Below are 27,052 nucleotides of genomic sequence, written 5' to 3' on the forward strand. Positions count from 1 at the left end.
AAAAAAGTTTGTCTTTAAAAAGTAATCATTTTCTTAAATCAACATGCGTTTCTCTTAATTATATTTGAACGATCAATCTATTTATCCTTTTTATTAAGTAAAAGATTAACGAGACAGACATAAAAATCACATGTGAGAATGGCCGGATTAGCTCATAAGCCTACTAGCAATTACATATGTGTTTGTCTACTAGCGTGGGGCTTACTGTATATGTATGAGAATGTTTTTTATAGGATTAAAATCAACAATTTTCATATTGTCTGATTGAAATTCTTAGGTATTTGTTTTTGTATGATATTTGGTATTTTAAGAAATATTCAAAAATATTTTTGTATAATATATAGTCCTCAATATAATACATACAGTCGGAAAAATGAAAAAATACCCATGAAAGATCACATCAATCACATATTATTCAGATTATTAATAATCTGTCTCTCTCGTAACAGCAAATACAAAATATGTGATTGATGTGATCGTTCATGGGTATTCTTTCATTTTTCCGACTGTAATTCCTTCTATTGAGACCGTGCAAGTTCAGAAGAGCGACACCTGGTTTCATAGCTCAGTAACATTTTTAGCACTTTTAATTATATTGACCAATTATATTAGTCCTGGTTGCTGGATAATTGCCAAGGCCATAGTCCAAAAAAAGAATAGGAAGAAAAGGTAAGAATAAGGTTATGTTATTAAAAGGTAAACAACTGTATGTAGTAAATAAAATTAATTATTAAAATGCAGTATTACAAGTAAAATACGTACAATTAATTAAATTCACTTTAATAATTGCATATCATATCAATATTGTGGAGCAATATTAATGGCCGATTTCATAATGACAGTGAGTATAAAATATGTCAATATGACAATTTCAATTGACAATATGAATTATTTAAGTAAAATCAATGGGAATGGGAATTATTTAAGTAATATGCTAAGAAAGTTATAAAATTTATCCGCTATTCGCGCACGATCGTTTCTCGTATCCCCAAGTACTTGCACATAGCGAATAGTACTGAACATAATTTCTTATGGCATGTGAATAAACTAGTTTCCTGCCGTGTTTTTAATGTTCGCTGAGAATCAGAGTACAATGGTTGAGATAGGGAGCGTTCAAGTATTACGTAACGCGATTTTTGAAGATTTTTAACCCCCCTCCCCCCTACGTAACGCACTCTTATGGTAGTTTAACTATTGCGTAACGCTATTTTTGAAGATTTTTAACCCCCCCCCCCCCCCCCAACCTGCGTTACGTAATACTTCGGTCCCATAGATCGTAGAGTAATCTTTTTCTCGAACGCACTTATTTAATTTTTCGTCCTCCATTGTTAACAAAAACGACGAAGCAAGTGACGAAAATATGGTACAAATGAAAACAGATGACTGACTGACTGTCATATTCACACTATCCGGCACCCCAAGCAGTCCAGTCAAGATGAAGTCATGGTCTTCGAGTCTTGATTAGTGATGGAGTGCTCGAGATATCTCGAGAACTTAAAACAAAGTGTTTGAATACCAGTTGACGAAGCGGTTGCTAGTTTATTAAGGTAGTCGTACTCGATCTGGTTCTCATTATTCGAATATCAGCAGCTATTTTTAAACGAGGGTGATGTATCCCAATATACGCAGAGAAGTTAGTTTTATAAAGAAATATTTTTGGTGGTCAGAAAATGTAATAAACTATCGTGATGAATATTTCGGATACAAAAAAACGACAATACTGATACTTTATTTTTAATAGGATTTTTTAACACCATTCTCCATTCAACATAAAAAACATGCTTATTTTCAAGATCATTAAAAATGCCAATTCAGCTTATTATTTGAGAGCCATTAAGGAATATAAACATTAAACAAATTACCAATTATGAATTTAAAACAGTATTTATTAATTAAATCAACTTTAAAAATGAATACGTTTATCAGTACTCGAAAAAGTTCTCGATTCTTAGAAGTTCTCAAGTAACTGAGTTCTCGATCCTTGAAAGTATTCGATTCTGCCCATCACTAGTCTTGATCGCGTGCAGAGCGATCGGACGGGCAGTGACTGTACCGTGTCCGTGTGTGGGAATGGACATCCTAAGTCTTGACGTCACAAAATTGGGAGGAGCTTATAGTTGACTCCAAACAATTTTGTTTATAAGGAATTCATAAGGAATTTTTAATTTATTGTTTACGTGGTTTGTGTGACAAAATAAGACTTTTCATTTAGGTATTTAGTTAAAGAAACGTGTCAATTAAGAGATTTTTATGCGTTTTTGCCCAGATGAGTTAATTTAATGCAATGATTAGAACGTAAACAGTTTTGAGGTTATGTTTATTTTCAACCACTAAGGAATAAAAACCACCTGAGCAAAAACGAATAAAAATCTCTTAATTAACACGTTTCTTTAACGAAGTACCTAAATGAAGACTTATTTTGCCACACAAAGCACATAAATGAAAAATTCCTTATGACCATTTAACGTTACAAACAAAATTGTCTGGAGTCAATATAAGCTCCTCCCAATTTTGTGACGTCAGACTTAGGCTGTCCATTGCCTCATTGGAAAACCACAGAAGCAATATTGACTACCGTCTCTCTGACTGTGACGTGACTGTTGGTCTGAACCAATCTTTAAACGAGTTTTTCTCGAAATCACATTTTTCAAAACTCGGAGGTGCCTTTCTCTAAATCTACTACACCAATCTCATTAAACCAAAATTGTTTGGTACTTTATACGAATACTAATAAACCTCTAAAAAGTTAAAAAACACACATTTTTAGTACAAGGGTAAATTCACCCCCAAACCAGACAATCTTTCGAACTGTTTATAAAATATCTTTCATTTTTAGTGGAAACCTTGGTGCCTGTCATGTTAGATTAGAAAACCCAGCTCATCCTGTAAAATATCAAGGAGTTGTTTGCTCTATGAAAGAGAGCTTTGGCTTTATAGAAAGAGCAGACGTGGTGAAAGAAATATTTTTTCATTTCTCTGAAGCAAAAACCAAAGAAGAATTAAGATTAGGGGACGACGTTGAATACATTATTCAAACAAGAAATGTAAGTATTACCCGTAAATTAAAATATTAAATGTATATACAGACTGTTTACTTTTTCACTAGATATAAGATACGGAAGGAAACACTAAAATCGGCAACTTTGCTATATACTATAATTATACATATTTGTATTTTAATTGTTAAAGATGTTCAAAATTTATCTACTCGTTCGTATACTAAAAACAGTATGTTATTAAGATCACTTGATCAATTTTTCTCGATTATTAGTTTTTATTGCATATTATATGGATTATTGTGATCACTAAATACATAGTTAGTGAAAAAAATAATCCTATTATTAATGAATAATTTAAGCGATTATGCAAGTATCGATTGTCCAAGAATATTCAAAAACTAAACGAAATAGCTATCTCTATTTTGCTGGTGAAATTGATACTCGACGCCGTCGGTAACTAATACACTTGCTAATGTTTACGTCTCCTGCATAGCTTATTCAATTTTAGTATAGGTAGAAAACGCGCAGTGTTGCCATTTATAGGATGTACAGTAGAGCGTCGATTATCCGAACGTCGATCAACCGAACGACCGGTTATCCGAACTCCCGACTCCCGCGCCCCGAACTCGAGTACCGAGCAAGTGTTAGTAATTAACGTTTAAAATATCTTCAATTTTCTTCAATATTGTATCCAAAAATATGTTGTTGCAAAGACTGCACTTTTTTGTTTAATTGCTATTTGTCATTATCAAGATATAAATAAATATTATGTAGGTATCTAAATATGGCTTTTATTCACTTGTGGATAAATATGTATGACTTTATCAATTTAGTTCGATTATCCGAACAAATCGGTTTTCGGAACACCCATGTCCCCCAATTAGTTCGGATAATCGACGCTCTACTGTATATCTAATTTAAATCTGAACAGTCTGTATGAACAGAAACTTTAAAATATTTACCTTATATAAAGCTATCGTCAAGTCAAACTGTATCTATTTTTTAACCCGGAAATATTCGCTATCTACGAAGTAGCAGATATACAGGGTGGGCCAAAGAAAACGGTTCACCTTGATAGTTGGCAGTAGTTATTAGATTTTAAGAAAATGTCGAAACAGGTTTTATATTGCAATTTTTTGGCATATATTTCATATTAGTGACGTCATCCATCTGAGCGTGATGACGTAATCGATTTTTTTAAATTGGAATAGGGGTCGTGTGGTAGCTCATTTGAAAGGGTGCTAATATAAACAATAATTTATATAAAGCTAATATAAACATTAATATCATTATTTATACAGAGTGACCAAAAAATAATTTTTCAATTAAATTAATTGACGCAAAAAGAAGAATGTATGTAATTTATTTAACTCAAAATACATTGTACTGCTGTACTGCTGAATTAAATCACAAACAGCCTCCCACCTACCTCTTGGCAGTTTAAACATTTAATTTAAGCGAAAAGCAATGTTTATTTGCCAAATAAACATTTTTTTTTCTATTTTCTGACAAAAATAGAATGTATTTTGAGTTAAATAAATTACATGCATTCTTCTTTTTGCGTCAATTAATTTAAGGGCACCCCAAGTCTCATTTAACGACAATGTTAACTTTGTGTCACATAGCTCTGTATTTTTTTATTTTGAAACTATATACATGTATTTTTTGGTCCCGCGTAGATTTTTCTAAAGTTAAGGTGCGACTCCGACAGCGACTGCAGTCGGCATGACGACGCCATTGCTTTGCACTATTAATTTGTATATTTATTAGTAACTGACGTTCTGCCGGATAGCAGTTCTGCCGTCGTTATAGTGACAACTCTAACTGCCGCCTGCAGTTGCCGTCTGCAGTAGTTGTCGGAATCGTACCTTTAGAGTGAAGGAAACATTTATTTTAAAATTTTTTAAAATACTCTTACAAAAAACTCAAAAAAGTTTAGATTTTATTTTTTATTTTACTTGTTTTTGTACATTTTTCAATAAAACTTTACGCGGGACTTGATATTATCTATCTACAACTACTGTAAAAATTTGGACCTTCTATCATCTAAGGATCCAGAGATATTTGACATCCAAAGTTAAAAAACCTAGTCTTCGGGAAATCACAAAAACATAAAACACTCTAATAAGTTATAAAGAAAGCTACCGGTACCAGTGGCGTAACCAGGAAGGGTTTTGGGGGTTATGACCCCCATTGAGATGTACTTTGAGCTTAATCCATACCCCCCAGAGACCCTCCAGTAGTTGTAACTCCTTCAACCCTTAGGATCATCCTGGTTACACCGTTGACCGGTACACGGTAAGTTGAGTGCGGATGTTCAAAAACCAAATAATTTTGTAACCATGGATATTTTCTACTATAATGTGTTATATATTGTTGGAAAGAGAAGATTTCAGAGAATAATTTTCAATCATAACCCAAAAAACCTGAAAAAAAAATTCAATTTTCGGACCTTAATTCAAAAATTATTTTTTTGGCCACCCGGTATTATGTTAATGTTTATATTACTGAATAGAGAATTGAACACCCTTTCAAATGAGGTGCTACAAGCCCCCTATTCCCATTAAAAAACATCGATTTCGTCATCACGCCCGGATGGATGACGTCACTAGTATGAAATATATATATATATATATATATATATATATATATATATATATATATATATATATATATATATATATATATATATAAACAGATGAAATAGAGAATGTGGAAAAATCCCCTTACGAACAATTCACACATCCACCATTTCGGGTTGGGAAAAATTTTTTGAATAGAATCAAAGATCCAAACACCAGTTCTTAGAAATGTGTTTCGCCCTCTTCAACCTCTCTGGGCTTATCAATAAAGATGAGAGGTTGAATATCTTTAGACACATTCCAATCAAAAAACAACATTCGAGACCTAGACATAGAAGGTGCGTAAATCTACGGCAAGTCCGACAATGACAGTCTCAAGTTTTAATTCCCTAATTACTTAAAGTAAGTAAAATATATGTTTAAAAACATGAGATGTAGATCCTTGAAACACACTCAGTGATCAAAAGATCCAAGGTTAATGGTTTGACGACCACTCGTACGAAATCAAACAGATGAAATAGAGAATGTGGAAAAATCCCCTTACGAACAATTCACACATCCACCATTTCGGGTTGGGAAAAATTTTTTGAATAGAATCAAAGATCCAAACACCAGTTCTTAGAAATGTGTTTCGCCCTCTTCAACCTCTCTGGGCTTATCAATAAAGATGAGAGGTTGAATATCTTTAGACACATTCCAATCAAAAAACAACATTCGAGACCTAGACATAGAAGGTGCGTAAATCTACGGCAAGTCCGACAATGACAGTCTCAAGTTTTAATTCCCTAATTACTTAAAGTAAGTAAAATATATGTTTAAAAACATGAGATGTAGATCCTTGAAACACACTCAGTGATCAAAAGATCCAAGGTTAATGGTTTGACGACCACTCGTACGAAATCAAACAGATGAAATAGAGAATGTGGAAAAATCCCCTTACGAACAATTCACACATCCACCATTTCGGGTTGGGAAAAATTTTTTGAATAGAATCAAAGATCCAAACACCAGTTTCTAAGAACTGGTGTTTGGATCTTTGATTCTATTCAAAAAATTTTTCCCAACCCGAAATGGTGGATGTGTGAATTGTTCGTAAGGGGATTTTTCCACATTCTCTATTTCATCTGTTTGATTTCGTACGAGTGGTCGTCAAACCATTAACCTTGGATCTTTTGATCACTGAGTGTGTTTCAAGGATCTACATCTCATGTTTTTAAACATATATTTTACTTACTTTAAGTAATTAGGGAATTAAAACTTGAGACTGTCATTGTCGGACTTGCCGTAGATTTACGCACCTTCTATGTCTAGGTCTCGAATGTTGTTTTTTGATTGGAATGTGTCTAAAGATATTCAACCTCTCATCTTTATTGATAAGCCCAGAGAGGTTGAAGAGGGCGAAACACATTTCTAAGAACTGGTGTTTGGATCTTTGATTCTATTCAAAAAATTTTTCCCAACCCGAAATGGTGGATGTGTGAATTGTTCGTAAGGGGATTTTTCCACATTCTCTATTTCATCTGTTTGATTTCGTACGAGTGGTCGTCAAACCATTAACCTTGGATCTTTTGATCACTGAGTGTGTTTCAAGGATCTACATCTCATGTTTTTAAACATATATTTTACTTACTTTAAGTAATTAGGGAATTAAAACTTGAGACTGTCATTGTCGGACTTGCCGTAGATTTACGCACCTTCTATGTCTAGTTCTCGAATGTTGTTTTTTGATTGGAATGTGTCTAAAGATATTCAACCTCTCATCTTTATTGATAAGCCCAGAGAGGTTGAAGAGGGCGAAACACATTTCTAAGAACTGGTGTTTGGATCTTTGATTCTATTCAAAAAATTTTTCCCAACCCGAAATGGTGGATGTGTGAATTGTTCGTAAGGGGATTTTTCCACATTCTCTATTTCATCTGTTTGATTTCGTACGAGTGGTCGTCAAACCATTAACCTTGGATCTTTTGATCACTGAGTGTGTTTCAAGGATCTACATCTCATGTTTATATATATATATATATATATATATATACTCATTAACCGATAATACGAAGCCAAAAGTTCCATATTGCCCTATTAATATGAAGCCCGCATCGACAATACGAGGCCCGACTCCGGGCTTCCTAAAGATTAACGTGTATATGTTTGAGCCTAAACTGTACGCTGCACAACGCTATCAATAACACATTTTTTTTTTGGGCTTCGAATTGTCAGGGAGTATCTCCAAACATACGCCATTTAGTTCATCGATTTGACGGGTAGGGGGCGTCTCGAACATTAGGTGTATATTTATATACACATTTAATATATTTACAGCGTATTCGAAGCCCGAGTTGATTCACATACAGTACGAGTCCCGTTGAATTGGCAACATTGCTTCAAAGTATTGGCGATTGTTTTTAATACTCGAGACACCTTGTGCGGATTTAATGAGCCAGCTTTCTAAATTGTAATGGTGTTTTTTATAGAAGTATATCAAAAATATATACCGGGTGCTGCATCTCATTACGCACCATAGGAATTACAATGCAAAAATAAAGAAATACATATTCCTGCTTCCCTAATTGTTTTAGCTAAAAAGTCCATAAGACTTTTTTTGTAGCAAATTACTTTTTATATCAGATGGCATTCTCAAAAGACGAATTTCCCCTTTCCATCACCTATTTGAGTTATTAAGGAACAATCAACACCTTTTTTAAAAATTTCAAAGATCTGTCATATTTGTTGGCACAAGATTATCGTCAATTTATCACACTAAAATAACTACAAAATGATTTATTTATTTTAAATGATTTAATACTATAATAATACTAATACTTAATACACTAGTCATAAAATTTAACATACAACACAGTTTTAATATTTAATTAAAGCAAGTGCTCGAATATTCCACCATTTTGAACTAAACAATACCCTAATCTATGGTAAAATTCTCTACGAACGTTAGCCAATATTCGAGGAGAAGTTTTTCTACATTCTTCGCGTATACTATTTTTAAGTTCTTCTAGTGAATTTAACTTTTTTTCGGAATAAATCCTGGTTTTCAAATGCCCCAAAGAAAAAAATCGTTTGGGGCAAGATCTCCAGACCTAGGGGTCCTCTTAATTTGGCAATTTGGTCCAATAATACAATCATTAAAACAATTGTTGAGAAATTCTTTTACAGTCTGGCTATTATGGGCAGGACATCCGTCCATTTGGAACCACACCTCGTGGTCTTCTCGGACAACCTCTGCCAAAGCAGGCAAAATGTCTTCCTCTAATAACATTATAAAACGTTCTGCAGTTAGATTTTCCTCGTAGAAAAAGGGCCCAATTAAGTGATGACCTATTATTCCCAACCAGACATTTGTCTTCTTTGGGTACTGGGTGCGTGTTTCTAGAAAAAGCTGCGGTTTTTCAGTAGCCCATATCCTACAATTTTGTATATTGGGTTCATTGTTCAGAGTTAAAGTACATTCGTCCGTAAAACAGATATTTTTTAAAAACTCGCTATCACGATTGGCCCGCTCTTGCATCTCAAAACAGAACTCCGTACGTTTTTCAAAGTCTCCTTCTAATAGTTCTTGGTGACATTGGAACTTACACGATTTAAACTTTTGTTTATGCAAAATTCTCGAGATGGTCGAATTATTAGCTATAGTACGTAAACTACTTCGAGGGTTCTCAACTACAGCAGTTGTAACATCTTCTTCTTCTTAATATGCCGTACCCGATATCGGCCGTTGGCGGCCTCTCGCGTCTAACTATGTTGTGCATAATTCAAGTGATTACACAGATAGACGGGACCTACAGTTTAATGCCGGTTCCGAACGTTGTTGTAACATACTCAGCATTAACAGGATCTTCATTCTGTCGGGGTTGCCTTCTTGTACACTTGCAGTGTACCACAGTTCCGAAATCTTCAAATTTTTTGACTATCCTTCCGATCGTGGTATGATTTGGAATGGGACGATTTGAATATTTGGCACTAAATAATGCACTTATTTCCCGTGTACTAGTTCCAGAATAATACAATTTTATAATTTATACTTTTTCTTGTATGGAATAAATCATTTTGCAGTTATTTTAGTGTGATAAATTCATGATAATCTTGTGCCAACAAATATGACAGATCTTTGGAGGTTTTTAAAAAAGGTGTTGATTGTTCCTTAATAACTCAAATAGGTGATGGAAAGGGGAAGATATTTTCGACGATTTTCACTCCACGACTAAAATAATTCGTTTTTTGAGAATGCCATCTGATATAAAAAGTAATTTGCTACAAAAAAAGTCCTATGGACTTTTTAGCTAAAACAATTAGGAAAGCAGGAATATGTGTTTCTTTATTTTTGCATTGTAATTCCTATGGTGCGTAATGAGATGCAGCACCCGGTATATTTATAATATACTGTATTATACATAAATAAGTTATACACGACTTAAGTAACCAGTAGAGTAAACATTTTCACCGAGTAAACTAATTTACAGTCAAATTTCAATTCAAACGCATTACTATCAATTATTATTGTCAAATATTTTTGCTTTAGTCAAACCAAATTACTCTAAAAGCTGTTAATGTTATTTCTCTTCCGTTTTTTTTTTCGTATTTAAGAACGGGAATAAAGTATGGGTAGAGTTATTAAAAGAACGATCTTACTCTTTCGATTGGTTGAAGAAAAATAATTTACTGAATGGGCATAGTTGTTTCTAACTATCAAAACTACGTTATCACGGATATTGATTTTTTTTGTTAAATTTAAATAATACTCTAAAAAACAATAGGGCAAATTATTGATTTCTTGAAACTCTTCTCTCAAAACATAAAAGAAAACAAATAATTAATGTTATTTCGAATAAAATGAGAGAGTTGGGCCGTTTACTTATTACATTAAAAAAATCATATGATATTAAAAATTTATTTGATGCCTTGAAACCAGAACTATTTAATTACCTAATACTTGCTACCAAAGAAATAAGTGGTTATAGTGTAGAGAGTAAAAGTTTCAAATCACCATCACTAGCGTTGCATATGGGATCCAACTTGAAAACGGTTTGTGATGTAGCATACAAACTAGTTCTAGAAAAAAAAAACGTCTTCCTGGTATAGAATAGATCGATAAGAAAATTAAAAAAACCGAAATTAAAGATCTAAGAAAGTTAATTGAGGGTCACTGGTGTAACGAACTGTCTAGTTTAGCTTTGAAAACCCTTAAAGAGAAACACTGGGAAAAGCCTTTCCAATTGCCACTAGCAAGTGATATAAAGCTTTTTAATGACTACTTAAATGCGCTATCAGCTGAATCGTTTAAACTACTTCAGGAAAATACCAATATTAGAAGTAATTATAAAAAATTGACAGAATGTATTTTGGCTAAGACGGTGATTTTTAACCGTAGAAGAGTAGGGGACGTGCAGTATTTAACAGTAGAAACCTACGGGAGGAACTACGATACACTTAATCAAGAAAGTTTTACAGAGGCACTCACTGAAGTTGAAAAGATTATATATAAAAATCATAGGCGTGTTGTAACTGGAAGTAAAGGCTCAAAACCTGTTCCAATTTTATTTTCAATCCAGACGCAAAAATACATTAGACTTTTACTAAAAGTCAGACAAGAAACCAATGTTGTACCAGAAACCAATCCATATCTTTTTGCAAATCCTGATTCCGAAGATCGCTGGATGTCTGGCGCAAACACAATTAGAAAGATAGCTATTAATTGTGGAGCCAAACATCCAGAACTATTGACATCAACTAGATTTAGGAAACAAATTGCCACGACTCTGCAATTATTAGCCCTCGATGATGACGAAATGGATCAAATCGCCACTTTTATGGGACATACAAAGAAGACACATACCGAGTTTTACAGGTAATGTTAACTTTAAGAGTATGCATGCACTGTTAATTTTGGTTAGGATTTTTTTAAACTTTTTATGCTTGATATGATATATCATACATAATGTAATAGAATTAGCAACAATGGTTAAGTTTCGAAAAGTTTACTTTAAAGGTATCTCGTACACAAAATATTTCAAAAAGCTTTCTGTGAAAAATAGTTAAAACCGGGTTTTAATTGTTCCTTGTCCGAACTTAGCAAAACGCGTGTTGAGTCTAAATTTGTTTAACGAATACACATTTCTTTTTAAAATTTACCAGCATATTTTCTTTCAGCCTTTCCGATATATTTGAATGCGATATATGAAAAATCGTTATTTCCCCTTTAATATTCGAAAATCGTTGTTAGAATGTATGCTTCATAAATCCGTATTTAAAATAAATTATTGTTCTATTAGACTCTCACTGTTTCCGATAAGGTAAATTCGATGGATACTTAAACCATGTATCTACATAGACATTTAAATCGTTTTAAAATTAATAAGATACTTTTAGACTACCGCAAGATATCTACCAGACTGCTAAAGTAGCCAAGATTCTTTTACTTATGGAAAAAGGCAAGGGAAATCGGTACCGAGGAAAAAAATAAGTGAAATCAATATAGATGATAACGAATACTACAGCTCTGAATACGAAGGCGATGAAGAACCGATTATGCAGAAGGTGCTAAAGCGGGTTACAAGGGAAAAAAAACCTGAAGACGAATTAGATACTGGAGATTCTGACAGATATGTGCATCAGTCAACGGAACGTGATCAACATAATGAAAACACATTATCAAGAAATTATTTTAAAAAGGCGACTAGTCCGTTTCACGAATCTAACGAAGAAAATAGTGAAGAACCACCAACAAAAAAAACTAAAGGTATTAATAAGTAAAAGTGTCTACGATCATCACAAAACAAAACTTTTTGATATTCCGCCATATTTTGTTTAAAGTTACGTTATCAATGAATAAATATAAAAGTAAAAAGATAAAAGAAAGAAAAAACGGCAATACCTGAGAGTTTTCCCTACTTTTGTTTTTTCAAAATTACCACCGTTATTACCAGGTTAACATAGAAAATATTTTTGGCGGTTAGAAATTTTAATATTAAAATAAAACTTTAAATGAATATAGGTCATAACTTTTTAAACGACCACTTTACTTTTCTGCGCTTAAAATTTGGATTATTCCTGTGGATCCGTCCCTGGAAAAAATATGAAATAATAATATTAGATATTAAAATATTTAGTTAAAATACATTCATACGTGATTTTTTTTGTATTTTTTTAACGTTTTGACGTTTTTAGAATCATCCACGAAATCCATCCAGAGATTCAGAGCCAAATGGTCAGATAATGAAAAACAAGTTTTACTTCAGTACTTTGAAAAACATATTGAAAAAAAAAATTACCCCTCGGAAACATGAATGTGACGAACTACTGAAACTACCTCCACACGTGTTCGAAAATAAGGACTGGGTCCGAATAAAAACATATGTGTATAATACATTCCGTGAAAGGAAGTGATTGCTTATTTTTATTTTTACTGAACCACATACTCGTAATAGATTATTTTTAGTTCCAATAAATTACTTTTAAATAATATATATTTTATTTTCAAAAATGTTTAAACCTAAACAAATCGGATTTTTCTACGAAAAGATCATTTTTAAATATGATCAGGTACGCAATATAAAATAGTGAAAGTTGAGAAATCTGACAACCCTGTCGGGCTTCATATAGTCTGGTAAATATAAACATTTTATACAATTGGCTTCGTATTACCTTCAAATGTTTGGGCTTCGAAAGACCTAAACTATATATCTACTATTTGTGTATTAAAATAACTTACCCCTCAAAGGTTGCCTTTACTAACTTTAGAATTTCCTATATAACTACATAAAATACACTCCTCTATCGGGCGTATTAAGGGTGGGCTTCCGGTTGTCTGACTAATATAGTGGGCTTGGTATTAATAGAGTAATGTGTATATATATATATATATATATATATATATATATATATATATATATATATATATATACACATTACTCTATTAATACCAAGCCCACTATATTAGTCAGACAACCGGAAGCCCACCCTTAATACGCCCGATAGAGGAGTGTATTTTATGTAGTTATATAGGAAATTCTAAAGTTAGTAAAGGCAACCTTTGAGGGGTAAGTTATTTTAATACACAAATAGTAGATATATGGTTTAGGTCTTTCGAAGCCCAAACATTTGAAGGTAATACGAAGCCAATTGTATAAAATGTTTATATTTACCAGACTATATGAAGCCCGACAGGGTTGTCAGATTTCTCAACTTTCACTATTTTATATTGCGTACCTGATCATATTTAAAAATGATCTTTTCGTACAAAAATCGGATTTGTTTAGGTTTAAACATTTTTGAAAATAAAATATATATTATTTAAAAGTAATTTATTGGAACTAAAAATAATCTATTCCGAGTATGTGGTTCAGTAAAAATAAAAATAAGCAATCACTTCCTTTCACGGAATGTATTATACACATATGTTTTTATTCGGACCCAGTCCTTATTTTCGAACACGTGTGGATGTAGTTTCAGTAGTTCGTCACATTCATGTTTCCGAGGGGTAATTTTTTTTCAATATGTTTTTCAAAGTACTGAAGTAAAACTTGTTTTTCATTATCTGACCATTTGGCTCTGAATCTCTGCATGGATTTCGTGGATGATTCTAAAAACGTCAAAACGTTAAAAAAATACAAAAAAAATCACGTATGAATATATTTTAACTAAATATTTTAATATCTAATATTATTATTTCATATTTTTTCCAGGGACGGATCCACAGGAATAATCCAAATTTTAAGCGCAGAAAAGTAAAGTGGTCGTTTAAAAAGTTATGACCTATATTCATTTAAAGTTTTATTTTAATATTAAAATTTCTAACCGCCAAAAATATTTTCTATGTTAACCTGGTAATAACGGTGGTAATTTTGAAAAAACAAAAGTAGGGAAAAATCTCAGGTATTCCCGTTTTTCTTTCTTTTATCTTTTTACTTTTATATTTATTCATTGATAATGTAACTTTAAACAAAATATGGCGGAATATCAAAAAATTTTGTTTTGTGATGATCGTAGACACTTTTACTTATTCATACCTTTAGTTTTTTTTGTTGGTGGTTCTTCACTATTTTCTTCGTTAGATTCGTGAAACGGCCTAGTCGCCTTTTAAAATAATTTCTTGATAATGTGTTTTCATTATGTTGATCATGTTCCGTTGACTGATGTACATATCTGTCAGAATCTCCAGTATCTAATTCGTCTTCAGGTTTTTTTCCCCTTGTAACCCGCTTTAGCACCTTCTGCATAATCGGTTCTTCATCGCCTTCGTATTCAGAGCTACAGTATTCGTTATCATCTATATTGATTTCACTTAATTTTTTTTTCCTCGGTACCGATTTCCCTTGCCTTTTTCCATAAGTAAAAGAATCTTGGCTACTTTAGCAGTCTGGTAGATACCTTGCGGTAGTCTAAAAGTATTTTATTAATTTTAAAACGATTTAAATGTCTATGTAGATACATGGTTTAGGTATCCATCGAATTTACCTTATCGGAAACAGTGAGAGTCAGAACAATAATTTATTTTAAATACGGATTTATGAAGCATACGTGTCCGGCACTGATATCGAATAAGCACACATGCTTTTTGATCGATCCTGACAAATAATAAATTTAACTTACAAAAACCAATCATAGTATTCTTACACTACGTTAACATCAAGTATAATAGTGTTAGTTAAGTGTGTATAGAAAAACATTTTCTGTGAGTACATATTTTTCTATTAATAAGTATTTCATAACCAAAGAATTTTATAAAACCGTCAATAAACAACACCAGTCATTGATCGACACCAATTTTTTGTCTTTAAAGACAATTACCAAAACCCGAAGCGGAACAGGTCCGTACTTAGGAAAATCAAATGGTGTTGAGAAATGGAATTCGACGTCACTAATAATAGCGATGAATCATTATCGCAATCCACATCACAAAAACCTTTATCTTACTTTGCTGCAGCTAGTAGACAAAAAGAGACAATCTATCCATCCAAGCTACAAGCAGTAGTTTTTAATTCTCTCAATGATGTTAAATTAGAAGAATACTTGTTAGCGGTAGGAGCTTTAGTTAGTCCAAAACACATTATTTTTTCATCAAGAATCACCAACAATCGTATCTGTATCTATTTCTCAACCAAACAAGTCGTAGATGAATTTTTTTCAAACAGTAGAGGTTTCATCACTGTAAACAATACACAAATTCAAGTCCGTAGACTAATTACTCCAAGTGAAAGACTCCTAATATCCAATGTTTCTCCCACTATCCCGCATAAGGTAATAGAAAACGAACTACTGCTCTTAGGGCTAAAACCAACTTCATCAATGTCATTTTTGCGAATAGGAACCAACAATCCTGAATACAAACATGTACTCAGTTTCCGTCGACATATTTACGTATCTCCACCCACAGGTCCAATTCCGGATACCATTTTAATAACTCATGAAGATACTACAAATCGAATTTTTTTGACATTAGACAACTTATGTTTCATTTGCAAACAACATGGCCACATTTCCAGTAGTTGCTCAGTAAATGTAAATCACTCAGAAACAGCTGTCCCAACTGCTACACTTTCAAACAGAAACGAACCTAGTACAGTAACTTCAACAGAAACGACTGCTATTACACCTTCAACAACATGCACTTCTACAATCATATCAAATAATTCAACGCCACTAACAAAAATATTATCTACAACCAACCTAACACCTCTTGATACATCAACTACAGATAATACAATGCCAGTGATATCCAAACCAAATATATCCACCTCATCAGCCCCCTCACCTCACATAGTCATAACTAACCAGCCTTCATCTTCCAGTCTAAGCAATAATTCTTGCTCGGTTAATGAAAATAAAGAGAATCCAGCACCAAAAGAATTTAGCGTATCCAACGAAGAAAATACATCTAAATCATCCTCCAAACGAACTGTATCTGAAGCAATATCACCCCCGATTGAGACATCAGCTAGTGACGATGTATTTTCAAAGCCAACTCAGAAACAAAAAAGAATAAAAACAAAAATATCAACAATACCATTAGAAACGCTAATGCAACCAATTAAAGAATTATTCAATTCCGAAAAGCAAATATTAACTTTTGAGGAAACAGTTGATTTATTTGAAAACGCTCATGGAACAAAAGATGTTATCAGCGTTATAAATAAATATACAGCAGACATTCTAGAATTTAAAAAACTCATAACCAAAATTCATTCATATACATCCGAACGCTCATTAAAATTGAAATGTACAAAGCTTAACAAAAAAATTACGAGACAGCTCACAAAAGACAACTACGAGGATGAAGAACCTGACACGGATACATCGACTGAATTATCCCAGGAGCTGAACATTCAATAATTATAACTATAACATTCAATTTATTACAATGGAATATAAATGGGTTTTATACCCATTATGAAATGCTAAAACTTTTAATTAATGATATTACCCCCGCTATCATTTGTCTCCAAGAAACGAATTTCAAAGACCAATATTGCCACACATTTAAAAATTTTTCAACATTTTATAAAAATAGAAACAACCAGGAAAAAGCAAGTGGTGGAGTGGCCATTTATGTTAAAAATACTCTTGAAGCACAAACGATTCCACTAAAAACAGACATCGAAGCTGTAGCCGTCTCAGTTAAAGCTTCCCAATGCATTAATATATGTTGCATCTATACTCCCCCAAACACACTTATCACCTTAACCGACTTAAAAGCACTCATTTCACAAATACCTATGCCCAGACTAATAGTAGGAGATTTCAATAGTCACAACCCAATGTGGGGCTCAACAAATTTTAATATCAAAGTCAGACTAATCGAAGACTTGTTAACTGAAGAAAATTTAAACATTCTCAATGATGGAAGACCAACCAGATTTAATGTACATACTGGTACAACATCGGCAATCGATCTATCGATTTGTGACCCAACTCTTTCAACTGCTCTTAATTGGGATCCCCTACCCTTTTTGTATGGGAGCGACCATTACCCAATAAAAATGTCTGTATTTTCTGATGACAATATCTCTGAATACCAACCAGTCCGAAAATGGAACCTGAAAAACGCTAATTGGTACAAGTACGCTGATGCCATAGAAACAGGCATAGAATCACAAGAATCTAGTTTTGAAAACACTGATATAAATGAAACTCTTAACATTTTTACGAATATTATTACATACGCGGCAGAAACACATATAGGAAAAACTAAAATATTAAGGAAACACAGACCTCTACCATGGTGGAATACGGAATGTCAAAATGCAATCAAGCAATATAAAGCATCTTTTAATAAAATGAAAAAACATAGTAACACAACTAACATAACTGAATACAAAAAACAGAGAGCACATGCTCGATATATAACAAAAAATGCTCGAAAAACCAACTGGAGGAAATTTGTCTCAAATATAAACAGTACAACACCTTTATCTACAGTCTGGGCCAATATTCGTAAAATATCAGGAAAAAACAAATTTTACCAAGTGCCTTTTATTACTCACAATACTAATATAATAACAAAACCTAATGAAATAGCTGATGCTTTTGCTACATACTTCGAAAAAAACTCCAGCAATAGCAACTATTCCGAAGAGTTTATACAACACAAAATCATCACAGAAAAACAACAGCTCGATTGTGAAGATAGAGATAACAGTTCCTTCAATATCCCTTTAACCTTAGATGAACTTAACTTTGCCCTTAATACTACAAAAAACTCTGCTCCTGGACCCGATAATATACCTTTAGTATTCTTGGAAAAACTGCCAGACAATGCAAAGTGTACTCTTCTAAAATTTTTCAATCGAATATGGTTAAATAATGTCTTTCCAACCTCCTGGAGTGATTCAATAATTATACCTATTCTCAAACCTAACAATGCACGAACTAAAATTTCCTCATATAGACCCATCTCTCTCACCAATGTAATGTGCAAAGTCATGGAAAAAATAGTTAATAAAAGATTGCTATGGATATTAGAAGAAAATCACCTCCTGGTTAACGAGCAAAGTGGATTTCGACAAAATCGAACTACTACTGACAACCTCATTGATTTAGAATCTGAAATTCTTGAATCTTTCGCAAACAAACAGGAAACTATTGCAGTATTCATAGACATTACAAAAGCATTTGACACAGCATGGCGTTACGATATTATCAGATCATTACACACTTGGAATATTAGAGGTAATATCATTAATTTCATTTCAAATTTCCTTAAACAACGCAATTTTCAAGTAAGAGTCAATCACTGCACATCTTCAATAAGACTTCAAGCAAATGGCACCCCTCAGGGGTCTGTAATAAGCGCAACGTTATTTTTAATTGCCATTAATAATATTATAGCATCAAACTCCAGCTTAGTTCATGGCAGATTATATGCGGATGATCTGGTATTAGTATCTTCAGGAAAAAACATCTCATCAGTACAGCGTCACTTACAAACCTCACTTCATGAACTCGAAAACTGGTCGAAGAAAACAGGATTTCAGTTTTCACTCAGCAAATCGAAGTGTTTGTTATTTTCAAAGAAACGTGATCCGAATAAACCGCAACTAAAATTATGTAACCAAATCCTGAATTATGCCGATGATATTAGGTTTTTAGGGATGATTTTTGATACGAAACTCACATGGAAAAAACACATTCTACAAATAAAAAAAACATGCCAAAATGGAATTAATCTTATGAAAACTCTCTCTAATAAAAACTATGGAGCTGACTATAACTGCCTAATCCATATTTATAAAACCCTAATTAGATCTAAAATATATTACGGTTCCATAGTATATGCATCTGCGAAAGAATCCTTATTACACCACCTTGACGTAATCCAAAATACGGCATTAAGAATAGCTACAGGAGCATTTCGGACCAGCCCAATAGAAAGTTTACGAGCAGAAACTGGAGAACCATCACTTGAACATAGAAGGATGCACTTAACTCTCACATAAGCATTTGCTGCTAATTCTAATCCAAACAATCCATCTAGAAATAACATATTCACTGATCGTTTTAAAAACCTATATACTGAAAATAGGAACATGAAACCGCCATTCTACGAAAGAGTTAGGCAAACCCTTAGGACTTTACAAATTCCGATACCAAATACCTATTCCAACTTCATAGAAATTCCTCCTCCTTGGACATTAAGCATTCCTCAATCCGATACATCCTTAAATATCTTTAGAAAGAACGATACTCCACACTCCTTAATAAAAAATACTTTCATCAACAAACTAACAAAATTTTCTAAGTCCTATCATATATATACAGACGCTTCTAAAACATCTACTGGAGTTGGGGCAGCTGTCATTACTCCAAATAGTACACTTGAGTATAAACTACCATCCTTAAGCTGTATACATACTGGCGAGCTATACGCCATCTATCAATCTCTCGTTCATATTAACTCCAGTAATATATCCAATGCTCTTATAATTACCGATTCCCTCAGTTCCATCCATACCATTAACCAACTGTACACGAAGCATCCAATTGCTCTCCTAATTAAAAAAGAACTAGCTACCATTCAAAACAACAACCATATTGTACAATTCCTATGGGTTCCTTCACACATTGGCCTCCAAGGAAATGAAGCGGCGGATCGGACAGCTCAACAAGCCAGGGACAGTGAAACCGCGAGTGAAGTGAGAGATGTAGTTCTTAATGATTTAAAATCATTTATTAAAGTGAAAGTCGAAAATCTGTGGCAAAACCAGTGGGACAGTTCAACTTCAAAACTTCGCGAAGTGAAAACGTTTGTAAAACCGTGGAAATCTCAAATTCACAACAGAACTCACCATGTCATTGTTACTCGCCTTCGTCTAGGACATACCCGACTTACCCACGGACACATAATTGGTCACACTAATCCCACTTTATGTGAAAACTGTAATATCCCACTAAGTGTTAAGCATGTACTTGCAGAGTGTCCAAAATACCAGTTGCAGAGACAGAACAACCACATCCTCGGATCAACAAGTGAAATCTTAGGAGAAAATTGTAAAATTGAACACTTGGTAAAATTCCTTAAAGATATCAATGTATTTAACAAAATCTAACATATGTAAATAAATTACCTTATGTACAGTCGGAAAAATGAAAGAATACCCATGAACGAACATATAAAACACGCTGTATTTTCCTGTCACCGTGTCACACAACATATTGGCCAGCGCAGGTACATGTAATAATTATTGTTACATGTACTTGCACTGGACAATTTTCTTTGTGAGACGGTGACAGGAAAATACAGCGTGTTTTATATGTTCGTTCATGGGTATTCTTTCATTTTTCCTACTGTATATGTATATGTCGCTAATAACCTCCGAGGTTGATGCGACCATTTTGTAAAATAAAAAAAAAAAAATGAAGCATACGTTCTAACAACGATTTTCGAATATTAAAGGGGAAATAACGATTTTTCATATATCGCATTCAAATATATCGGAAAGGCTGAAAGAAAATATGCTGGTAAATTTTAAAAAGAAATGTTTATTCATTAAACAAATTTAGACTCAACACGCGTTTTGCTAAGTTCGGACAAGGAACAATTAAAACCCGGTTTTAACTATTTTTCAAAGAAAGCTTTTTGAAATATTTTGTGTACGAGATACCTTTAAAGTAAACTTTTCGAAACTTAACCATTGTTGCTAATTCTATTACATTATGTATGATATATCATATCAAGCATAAAAAGTTTTAAAAAATCCTAACCAAAATTAACAGTGCATGCATACTCTTAAAGTTGACATTACCTGTTAAACTCGGTATGTGTCTTCTTTGTATGTCCCATAAAAGTGGCGATTTGTTCCATTTCGTCATCATCGAGGGCTAATAATTGCAGAGTCGTGGCAATTTGTTTCCTAAATCTAGTTGATGTCAATAGTTCTGGATGTTTGGCTCCACAATTAATAGCTATCTTTCTAATTGTGTTTGCGCCAGACATCCAGCGATCTTCGGAATCAGGATTTGCAAAAAGATATGGATTGATTTCTGGTACAACATTGGTTTCTTGTCTGACTTTTAGTAAAAGGCTAATGTATTTTTGCGTCTGGATTGAAAATAAAATTGGAACAGGTTTTGAGCCTTTACCGCCAGTTACAACACGCCTATGATTTTTATATATAATCTTTTCAACTTCAGTGAGTGCCTCTGTAGAACTTTCTTGATTAAGTGTATCGTAGTTCCTCCCGTAGGTTTTTACTGTTAAATACTGCACGTCCCCTACTCTTTTACGGTTAAAAATCACCGTCTTAGCCAAAATACATTCTGTCAATTTTTTATAATTACTTCTAATATTGGTATTTTTCTGAAGTAGTTTAAACGATTCAGCTGATAGCGCATTTAAGTAGTCATTAAAAAGCTTTATACAGGGTGTTTCATTGGGAAACGGAAATACTTTAATGATGAATAGAGGTCACCAAAGCGATTCTAGGTATACTAAATTTTTTGCCCTACCGACTTTTATATCCGAGTTACAGGGTGTTTTATCGATTTGGCTCATTTCTTTCCTAAGCCATAATTTTAGAACCACCCTGTATATTTTTTTAATATTTGGTACACATATCTCTCATATAAAACCCAAACGACCGACATACTAACCACAAGAAAAATCCAGGTCCGTATTAACAAAAAATTATAAAATTTTTGTGACCTTAAAACAACACACTGTATATTGAAATTTTAAAAATCTGTTTGCATATTTGAAAAGAGCACAAGAAACCAAGTCTAATAGTTTGATTCGATGTTTCGGCCAGACAATTTTTTGGTTTTAATTTTGAAATTATATTGAATTTTTTTAAGAACTCCACATTAAGAAGCAGGTATTATTAACTTTTAATTATAAATTATTAAATTCATTGAATAAATACTCATTTTAAAATGAATCAATATTTATTTACCACATTGGAAAGACCCAATTATTAATCACAAGAAAAATCCAGGTCCGGATTAACAAAAAAACATAAAGTAATTTTGACCTTGAAACAACACCCTGTATATTGACATTTTCAAAAATTGTTTGCACATTTGAATGGACCACAAAAATCCGAGTTTATAGATTCACTTTGATTTTTTGTGCAAATATTTATTAACTTTAATTTTGAAATTAAAAATATTAAAATTTTCAAGAACCCTGAAATTAATAAGCAGGTTTTTAAAGCACTTTTATTAATAAATCATTCAAGTTAATGAATAAATACTAATTTTAAAAATAATCAGTTATTATTTACAGCATTAGAAGGACTTACTTACTAATCACAGAAAAATCCAGGTCCGTATTAACAACAAAATACAAAGTAATTCTGACCTTGAAAAAACACCCTGTATATTGAAATTTTTAAAATACGTTTGCACACCTGAAGAGAGCACGAAAAACTAAGTTTAATGTCCCGCTTTAATTTTTTGTGCAGACAATTTAATGACATTAGTTTTGAAATTATATCGAAAATTTTATTAGGAGTTCCCAGAGTCCTTAAAAATTTCGACATAATTTCAAAATTAAATTCATTAAATTGTCTGGCCAAAAAATTGAAGCTAACGATTAAACGTAGTTTTTTGTGCTCTTTTCATACCTATAGGGGAGTGCAATTAGAACGAGAAGATACAATGTTTCGGAAAAAATCAAACAAGGTTATATTTTTCTAAAACTTTTTTTGTTAGTTTATAAATATGTTAAAGTAAAAAGTTCTACTCACAAATTTCGCCGCTAATTGTTTATTAATTGTTTAAACAATAACAATTGTTTTGTATAAATAATGTTAAGAATATGGGTGAATTCAACATTTTATTTTGATAAAAAAATGTTTTTATTTTAGTTTTGATTATGCTGAACCCGAATCAGACATTACAATTTGCAAATTCAAAATGGCGGATTCAAAATGGCGAATTTTTTCCTAAAATTCCTTAAAAAGCAGGTGTAAAATCCGAATTTTTTTTATAAAACGTGTTTGTTTACATATATGTGGATATTTTTGAGAGGTTGCTGAACCTGAATCAAATTTTGATAATTTAAATTATAAAATGGCAGATCCAAAATGGCGGATAACTTAAAAAATAGTTGTAAAATCATAATTTCTTTACAAAATGTATTTATTTCTACATATATTTATTTTTGAGAGCTTTGATAAACCTAACTTAAATGTTAACATTATAAACTATAAAATGGCGGATCCAAAATGCGGATTTTCTAAAAAGAACATAAAAAAGAACATTTTTCTAAAACATTTATTGTCTTTATTTTTAACAGGTTGTTGAATCAGAATTAAAGATTAAAAATTTAAATTTCAAAATGGCGGATCCAAAATGGCGGATATTTAAATGAAAAACAAGTAGAATCCAATTAAACAAATATGGAATTTCATTCTTAAAAAAAAGATAAACAAATAATTTTCACAAAAATATTAAAAATTAAAATGTATTAGAAAGAAAGAACCAATTATTCAAAATCTATCTCTTCAATATTCAAAAAATTGTTGCAATGGAATCATAAATAAAAAGTTATTCTTAGTAAAAAGCTCTGCATATTCTAAAACTTTAAATGCAATCATAAAATATCAATTTTGTACAAGATATGTCAATAAATAAAAATTTCAGTTAGGAGTAAAATACCTATATTTTTCATAATACTGAAAATTGTTATTATGGAAAGTTGTTCAGAATTAAAAACGATGTGTCAATATGCAATTACACTTTTATGCAATTTTTTTACATAATACCTCGTATAATATTGATAAAATATAATATTTTATATTTGCATATTAAGTGTTAGACCATGCACAGCTATTTATGACGAATAAATTTCTTCATAAAATTAATAATAAATCAGTTATCATAAATAATAAGTGAAAATTTAATGATGTTTGGTATAATTAATTTGAAACAATATTAAAAAAACAAATTTTCGATTAGAAGGATATAATTACATATTGGAACATAGTTTTTAATTCCAAACAACTTTTCTTTATAAAAATTTTCGATATTGTGAAATATAAAGGTACTTTACTCTTGAGTGAAATTCATATTTTTTGACATACCTCGTACAAAATTAACAAAATTTGATATTTAATGGTTGCATCTTATGTTATATACGATGCAGAGTATTTTATAAAGAATAACTTTTTTTCGTAAAACTGATATTAAAAAAGTTATCAATAGGTTCCAAATTACGCAGACATACTGTATAAGAGCTAAAAAAATTTTTTTTGTTGAACATTTATTATTTTTGAAGCTTATTATTAAATTAATTTTAGGTAAGTTTTACAGAAAAAAGTTTTGATCACTCTGTATATACATTTTTTCAGCTGGTAATTTTCGGTTTTTGTATTACATTTTTGTTATCTTTCTTAGTTTTCTCAAAAATAAATTGTTTATTTCATTTTTAATCTAAAATAATTCAGTGTTTTTTAAAGATTACATTCTAGGCTTTAAAAAAATTGTATTAGATTTATTCAAACTTGAGTAATACCGTCTTAAAATGGTGGGAATTCTGTAGAACTACTAAGTTTTCAAAAATTACATTTTTTGAGACAGCGTATTATTTGAATTAAATTTTTGAGATTTTTTTTTAATGAAACATCGTTTAGTAAGATGATTTAGAGGTAAGTTGTGCAAATTTGAGAGCTTTGTAAGTAAAATTGTATTAGTTACACATTTTTAAATCATTTTTAAACAAAATTCATGTAAGTCTCACTTTCCGCCTACACCGTACTTATGTCCATACATTTTATTTCTTTTTATTACAACCATAAGATAGCTTATTTTATCATCTTTCATGTCCAATTTGTAAAATTTCTTTTGATCCATTAGTTAAAGAATTACATTTAAAAAACTCAACCGTGCCCTTCTTCCAACGCTAGTTTACATTGCGCCAATGTGTGTGAGAAGGGTGACTTTAGCGTTATAAATAAAAAATTACAGAAGCTAGAGATTTAATTTTAGAAAAATCTTTATATAAGGTTTTTTTTTGTAAAATTTTCTGAATTTTTCAATGGTCAAGTCAGTTTTTTTCTAAAAATTATATTTTCGGAGTTATTTAAAAAATATCTAACTTCGCTGTTCATTTGTTTAATAAAAAATGAAGCACCCACTTCTCGAGTAGAACTTTTTGATATGTTGTTTATTAAACATTTCTTAATGAAATTACAAAAAGTTTTATCTTGTTTGATTTTTTCCAAAGTGAAAATCTAAATGCACTCCCCTACTATGTGCAAACGGATTTTGAAAATTTCAATATACAGGGTGTTGTTTCAAGGTTACAATTACTTTATATTGTTTTGTTAATCCGGACCTGGATTTTTGTTGTGATTTGTAAGTGGATCATTCGAATATCGTGAATACTTATTGAATATTTTTAAAATGGGTATTTATTTAATAACTTTAATAATTTATTGTTAAAAGTGCTTTAAAAATCTGCTGTTCAATTTCAGTGTTCTTAAAATTATCAATATATTTAATTTCAAAATTAAAGTCATTAAATTTCCTTCACGAAAAATAAAGCAAACCGATAAACTCAGATTTTTGTGGTCTTTTCAAATGTGCAAACAAATTTTGAAAATTTCAATATACAGGGTGTTGTTTCAAGATCACAATTACTTTACTTTTTTTTTTGTTAATCCGGACCTGGATTTTTCTTGTGATTAATAGGGTCGTTCCAATGTGGTAAATAAGTATTGATTAATTTTAAAATGAGTATTTATTCAATAGCTTTAATAATTTATAATTAAAAGTTAACAATAGCTTCTTTTTAATGTCAGAGTTCTTAAAAAATTCAATATAATTTTAAAATTAAAGTCATAAAATAGTCTGGCCGAAAAATTGAAGCGAACAATTAGACTTAGTTTTTTGTGCTCTTTTCAAATATGCAAACAGATTTTCAGAATTTCAATATACAGGGTGTTGTTTTAAGGTCACAATTACTTTATAATTTTTTGTTAATCCGGACCTGGATTTTTCTTGTGATTAGTTTGTCGGTCGTTTGGGTTTTGGATGATACACATGTGTACCAAATATCAAAAAAATATACAGGGTGGTTCCAAAGTTATTACTTATGAAAAAATTTGCAAAATCGATAAAACACCCTGTAACTCGGTTATAAAAGCCGGTAGGGCAAAAAATGTAGTATACCTAGAACCGCCTCGGTGACCTCTATTTACAATTAAAGTATTTTAGTTTCCCAATGAAACACCCTGTATCACTTGCTAGTGGCAATTGCAAAGGCTTTTCCCAGTGTTTCTCTTTAAGGGTTTTCAAAGCTAAACTAGACAGTTCGTTACACCAGTGACCCTCAATTAACTTTTTTAGATCTTTAATTTCGGTTTTTTCAATTTTCTGATCGATCCATTCTATACCAGGAAGACGTTTTTTTTTCTAGAACTAGTTTGTATGCTACATCACAAACCGTTTTTAAGTTGGATCCCATATGCAACGCTAGTGATGGTGATTTGAAGCTTTTACTCTCTACACTATAACCACTTATTTCTT

The 27,052-nt window shown here is 31.8% G+C and overlaps 3 protein-coding genes across 5 annotated transcripts in view; 2 read left to right on the plus strand and 1 right to left on the minus strand.

The window, feature by feature from the left end:
- LOC126889825 (ataxin-3-like) overlaps positions 1–27,052 on the minus strand; it is a 157,079-nt gene that overhangs the window by 114,891 nt on the left and 15,136 nt on the right. The window lies entirely within an intron of this gene.
- Positions 1–27,052, plus strand: part of LOC126889823 (cold shock domain-containing protein E1) — a 193,313-nt gene that overhangs the window by 67,418 nt on the left and 98,843 nt on the right. For both annotated transcript variants that reach the window (XM_050658499.1, XM_050658500.1), the window contains exon 6: positions 2,837–3,044. In XM_050658499.1, coding sequence (XP_050514456.1) covers positions 2,837–3,044 — 208 coding nt within the window. The remainder of the gene's footprint in view (positions 1–2,836; positions 3,045–27,052) is intronic.
- LOC126889826 (uncharacterized) lies at positions 10,151–13,049 on the plus strand. Its single transcript, XM_050658510.1, has 2 exons — positions 10,151–12,326; positions 12,755–13,049. The coding sequence occupies exons 1-2, from the start codon at positions 12,116–12,118 to the stop codon at positions 12,871–12,873; spliced, it is 330 nt and encodes a 109-aa protein (XP_050514467.1). The 5' UTR covers positions 10,151–12,115; the 3' UTR covers positions 12,874–13,049.

Source organism: Diabrotica virgifera, chromosome 8 (assembly GCF_917563875.1).
Source record: "Diabrotica virgifera virgifera chromosome 8, PGI_DIABVI_V3a".
Lineage (NCBI taxonomy): Eukaryota > Metazoa > Arthropoda > Insecta > Coleoptera > Chrysomelidae > Diabrotica > Diabrotica virgifera.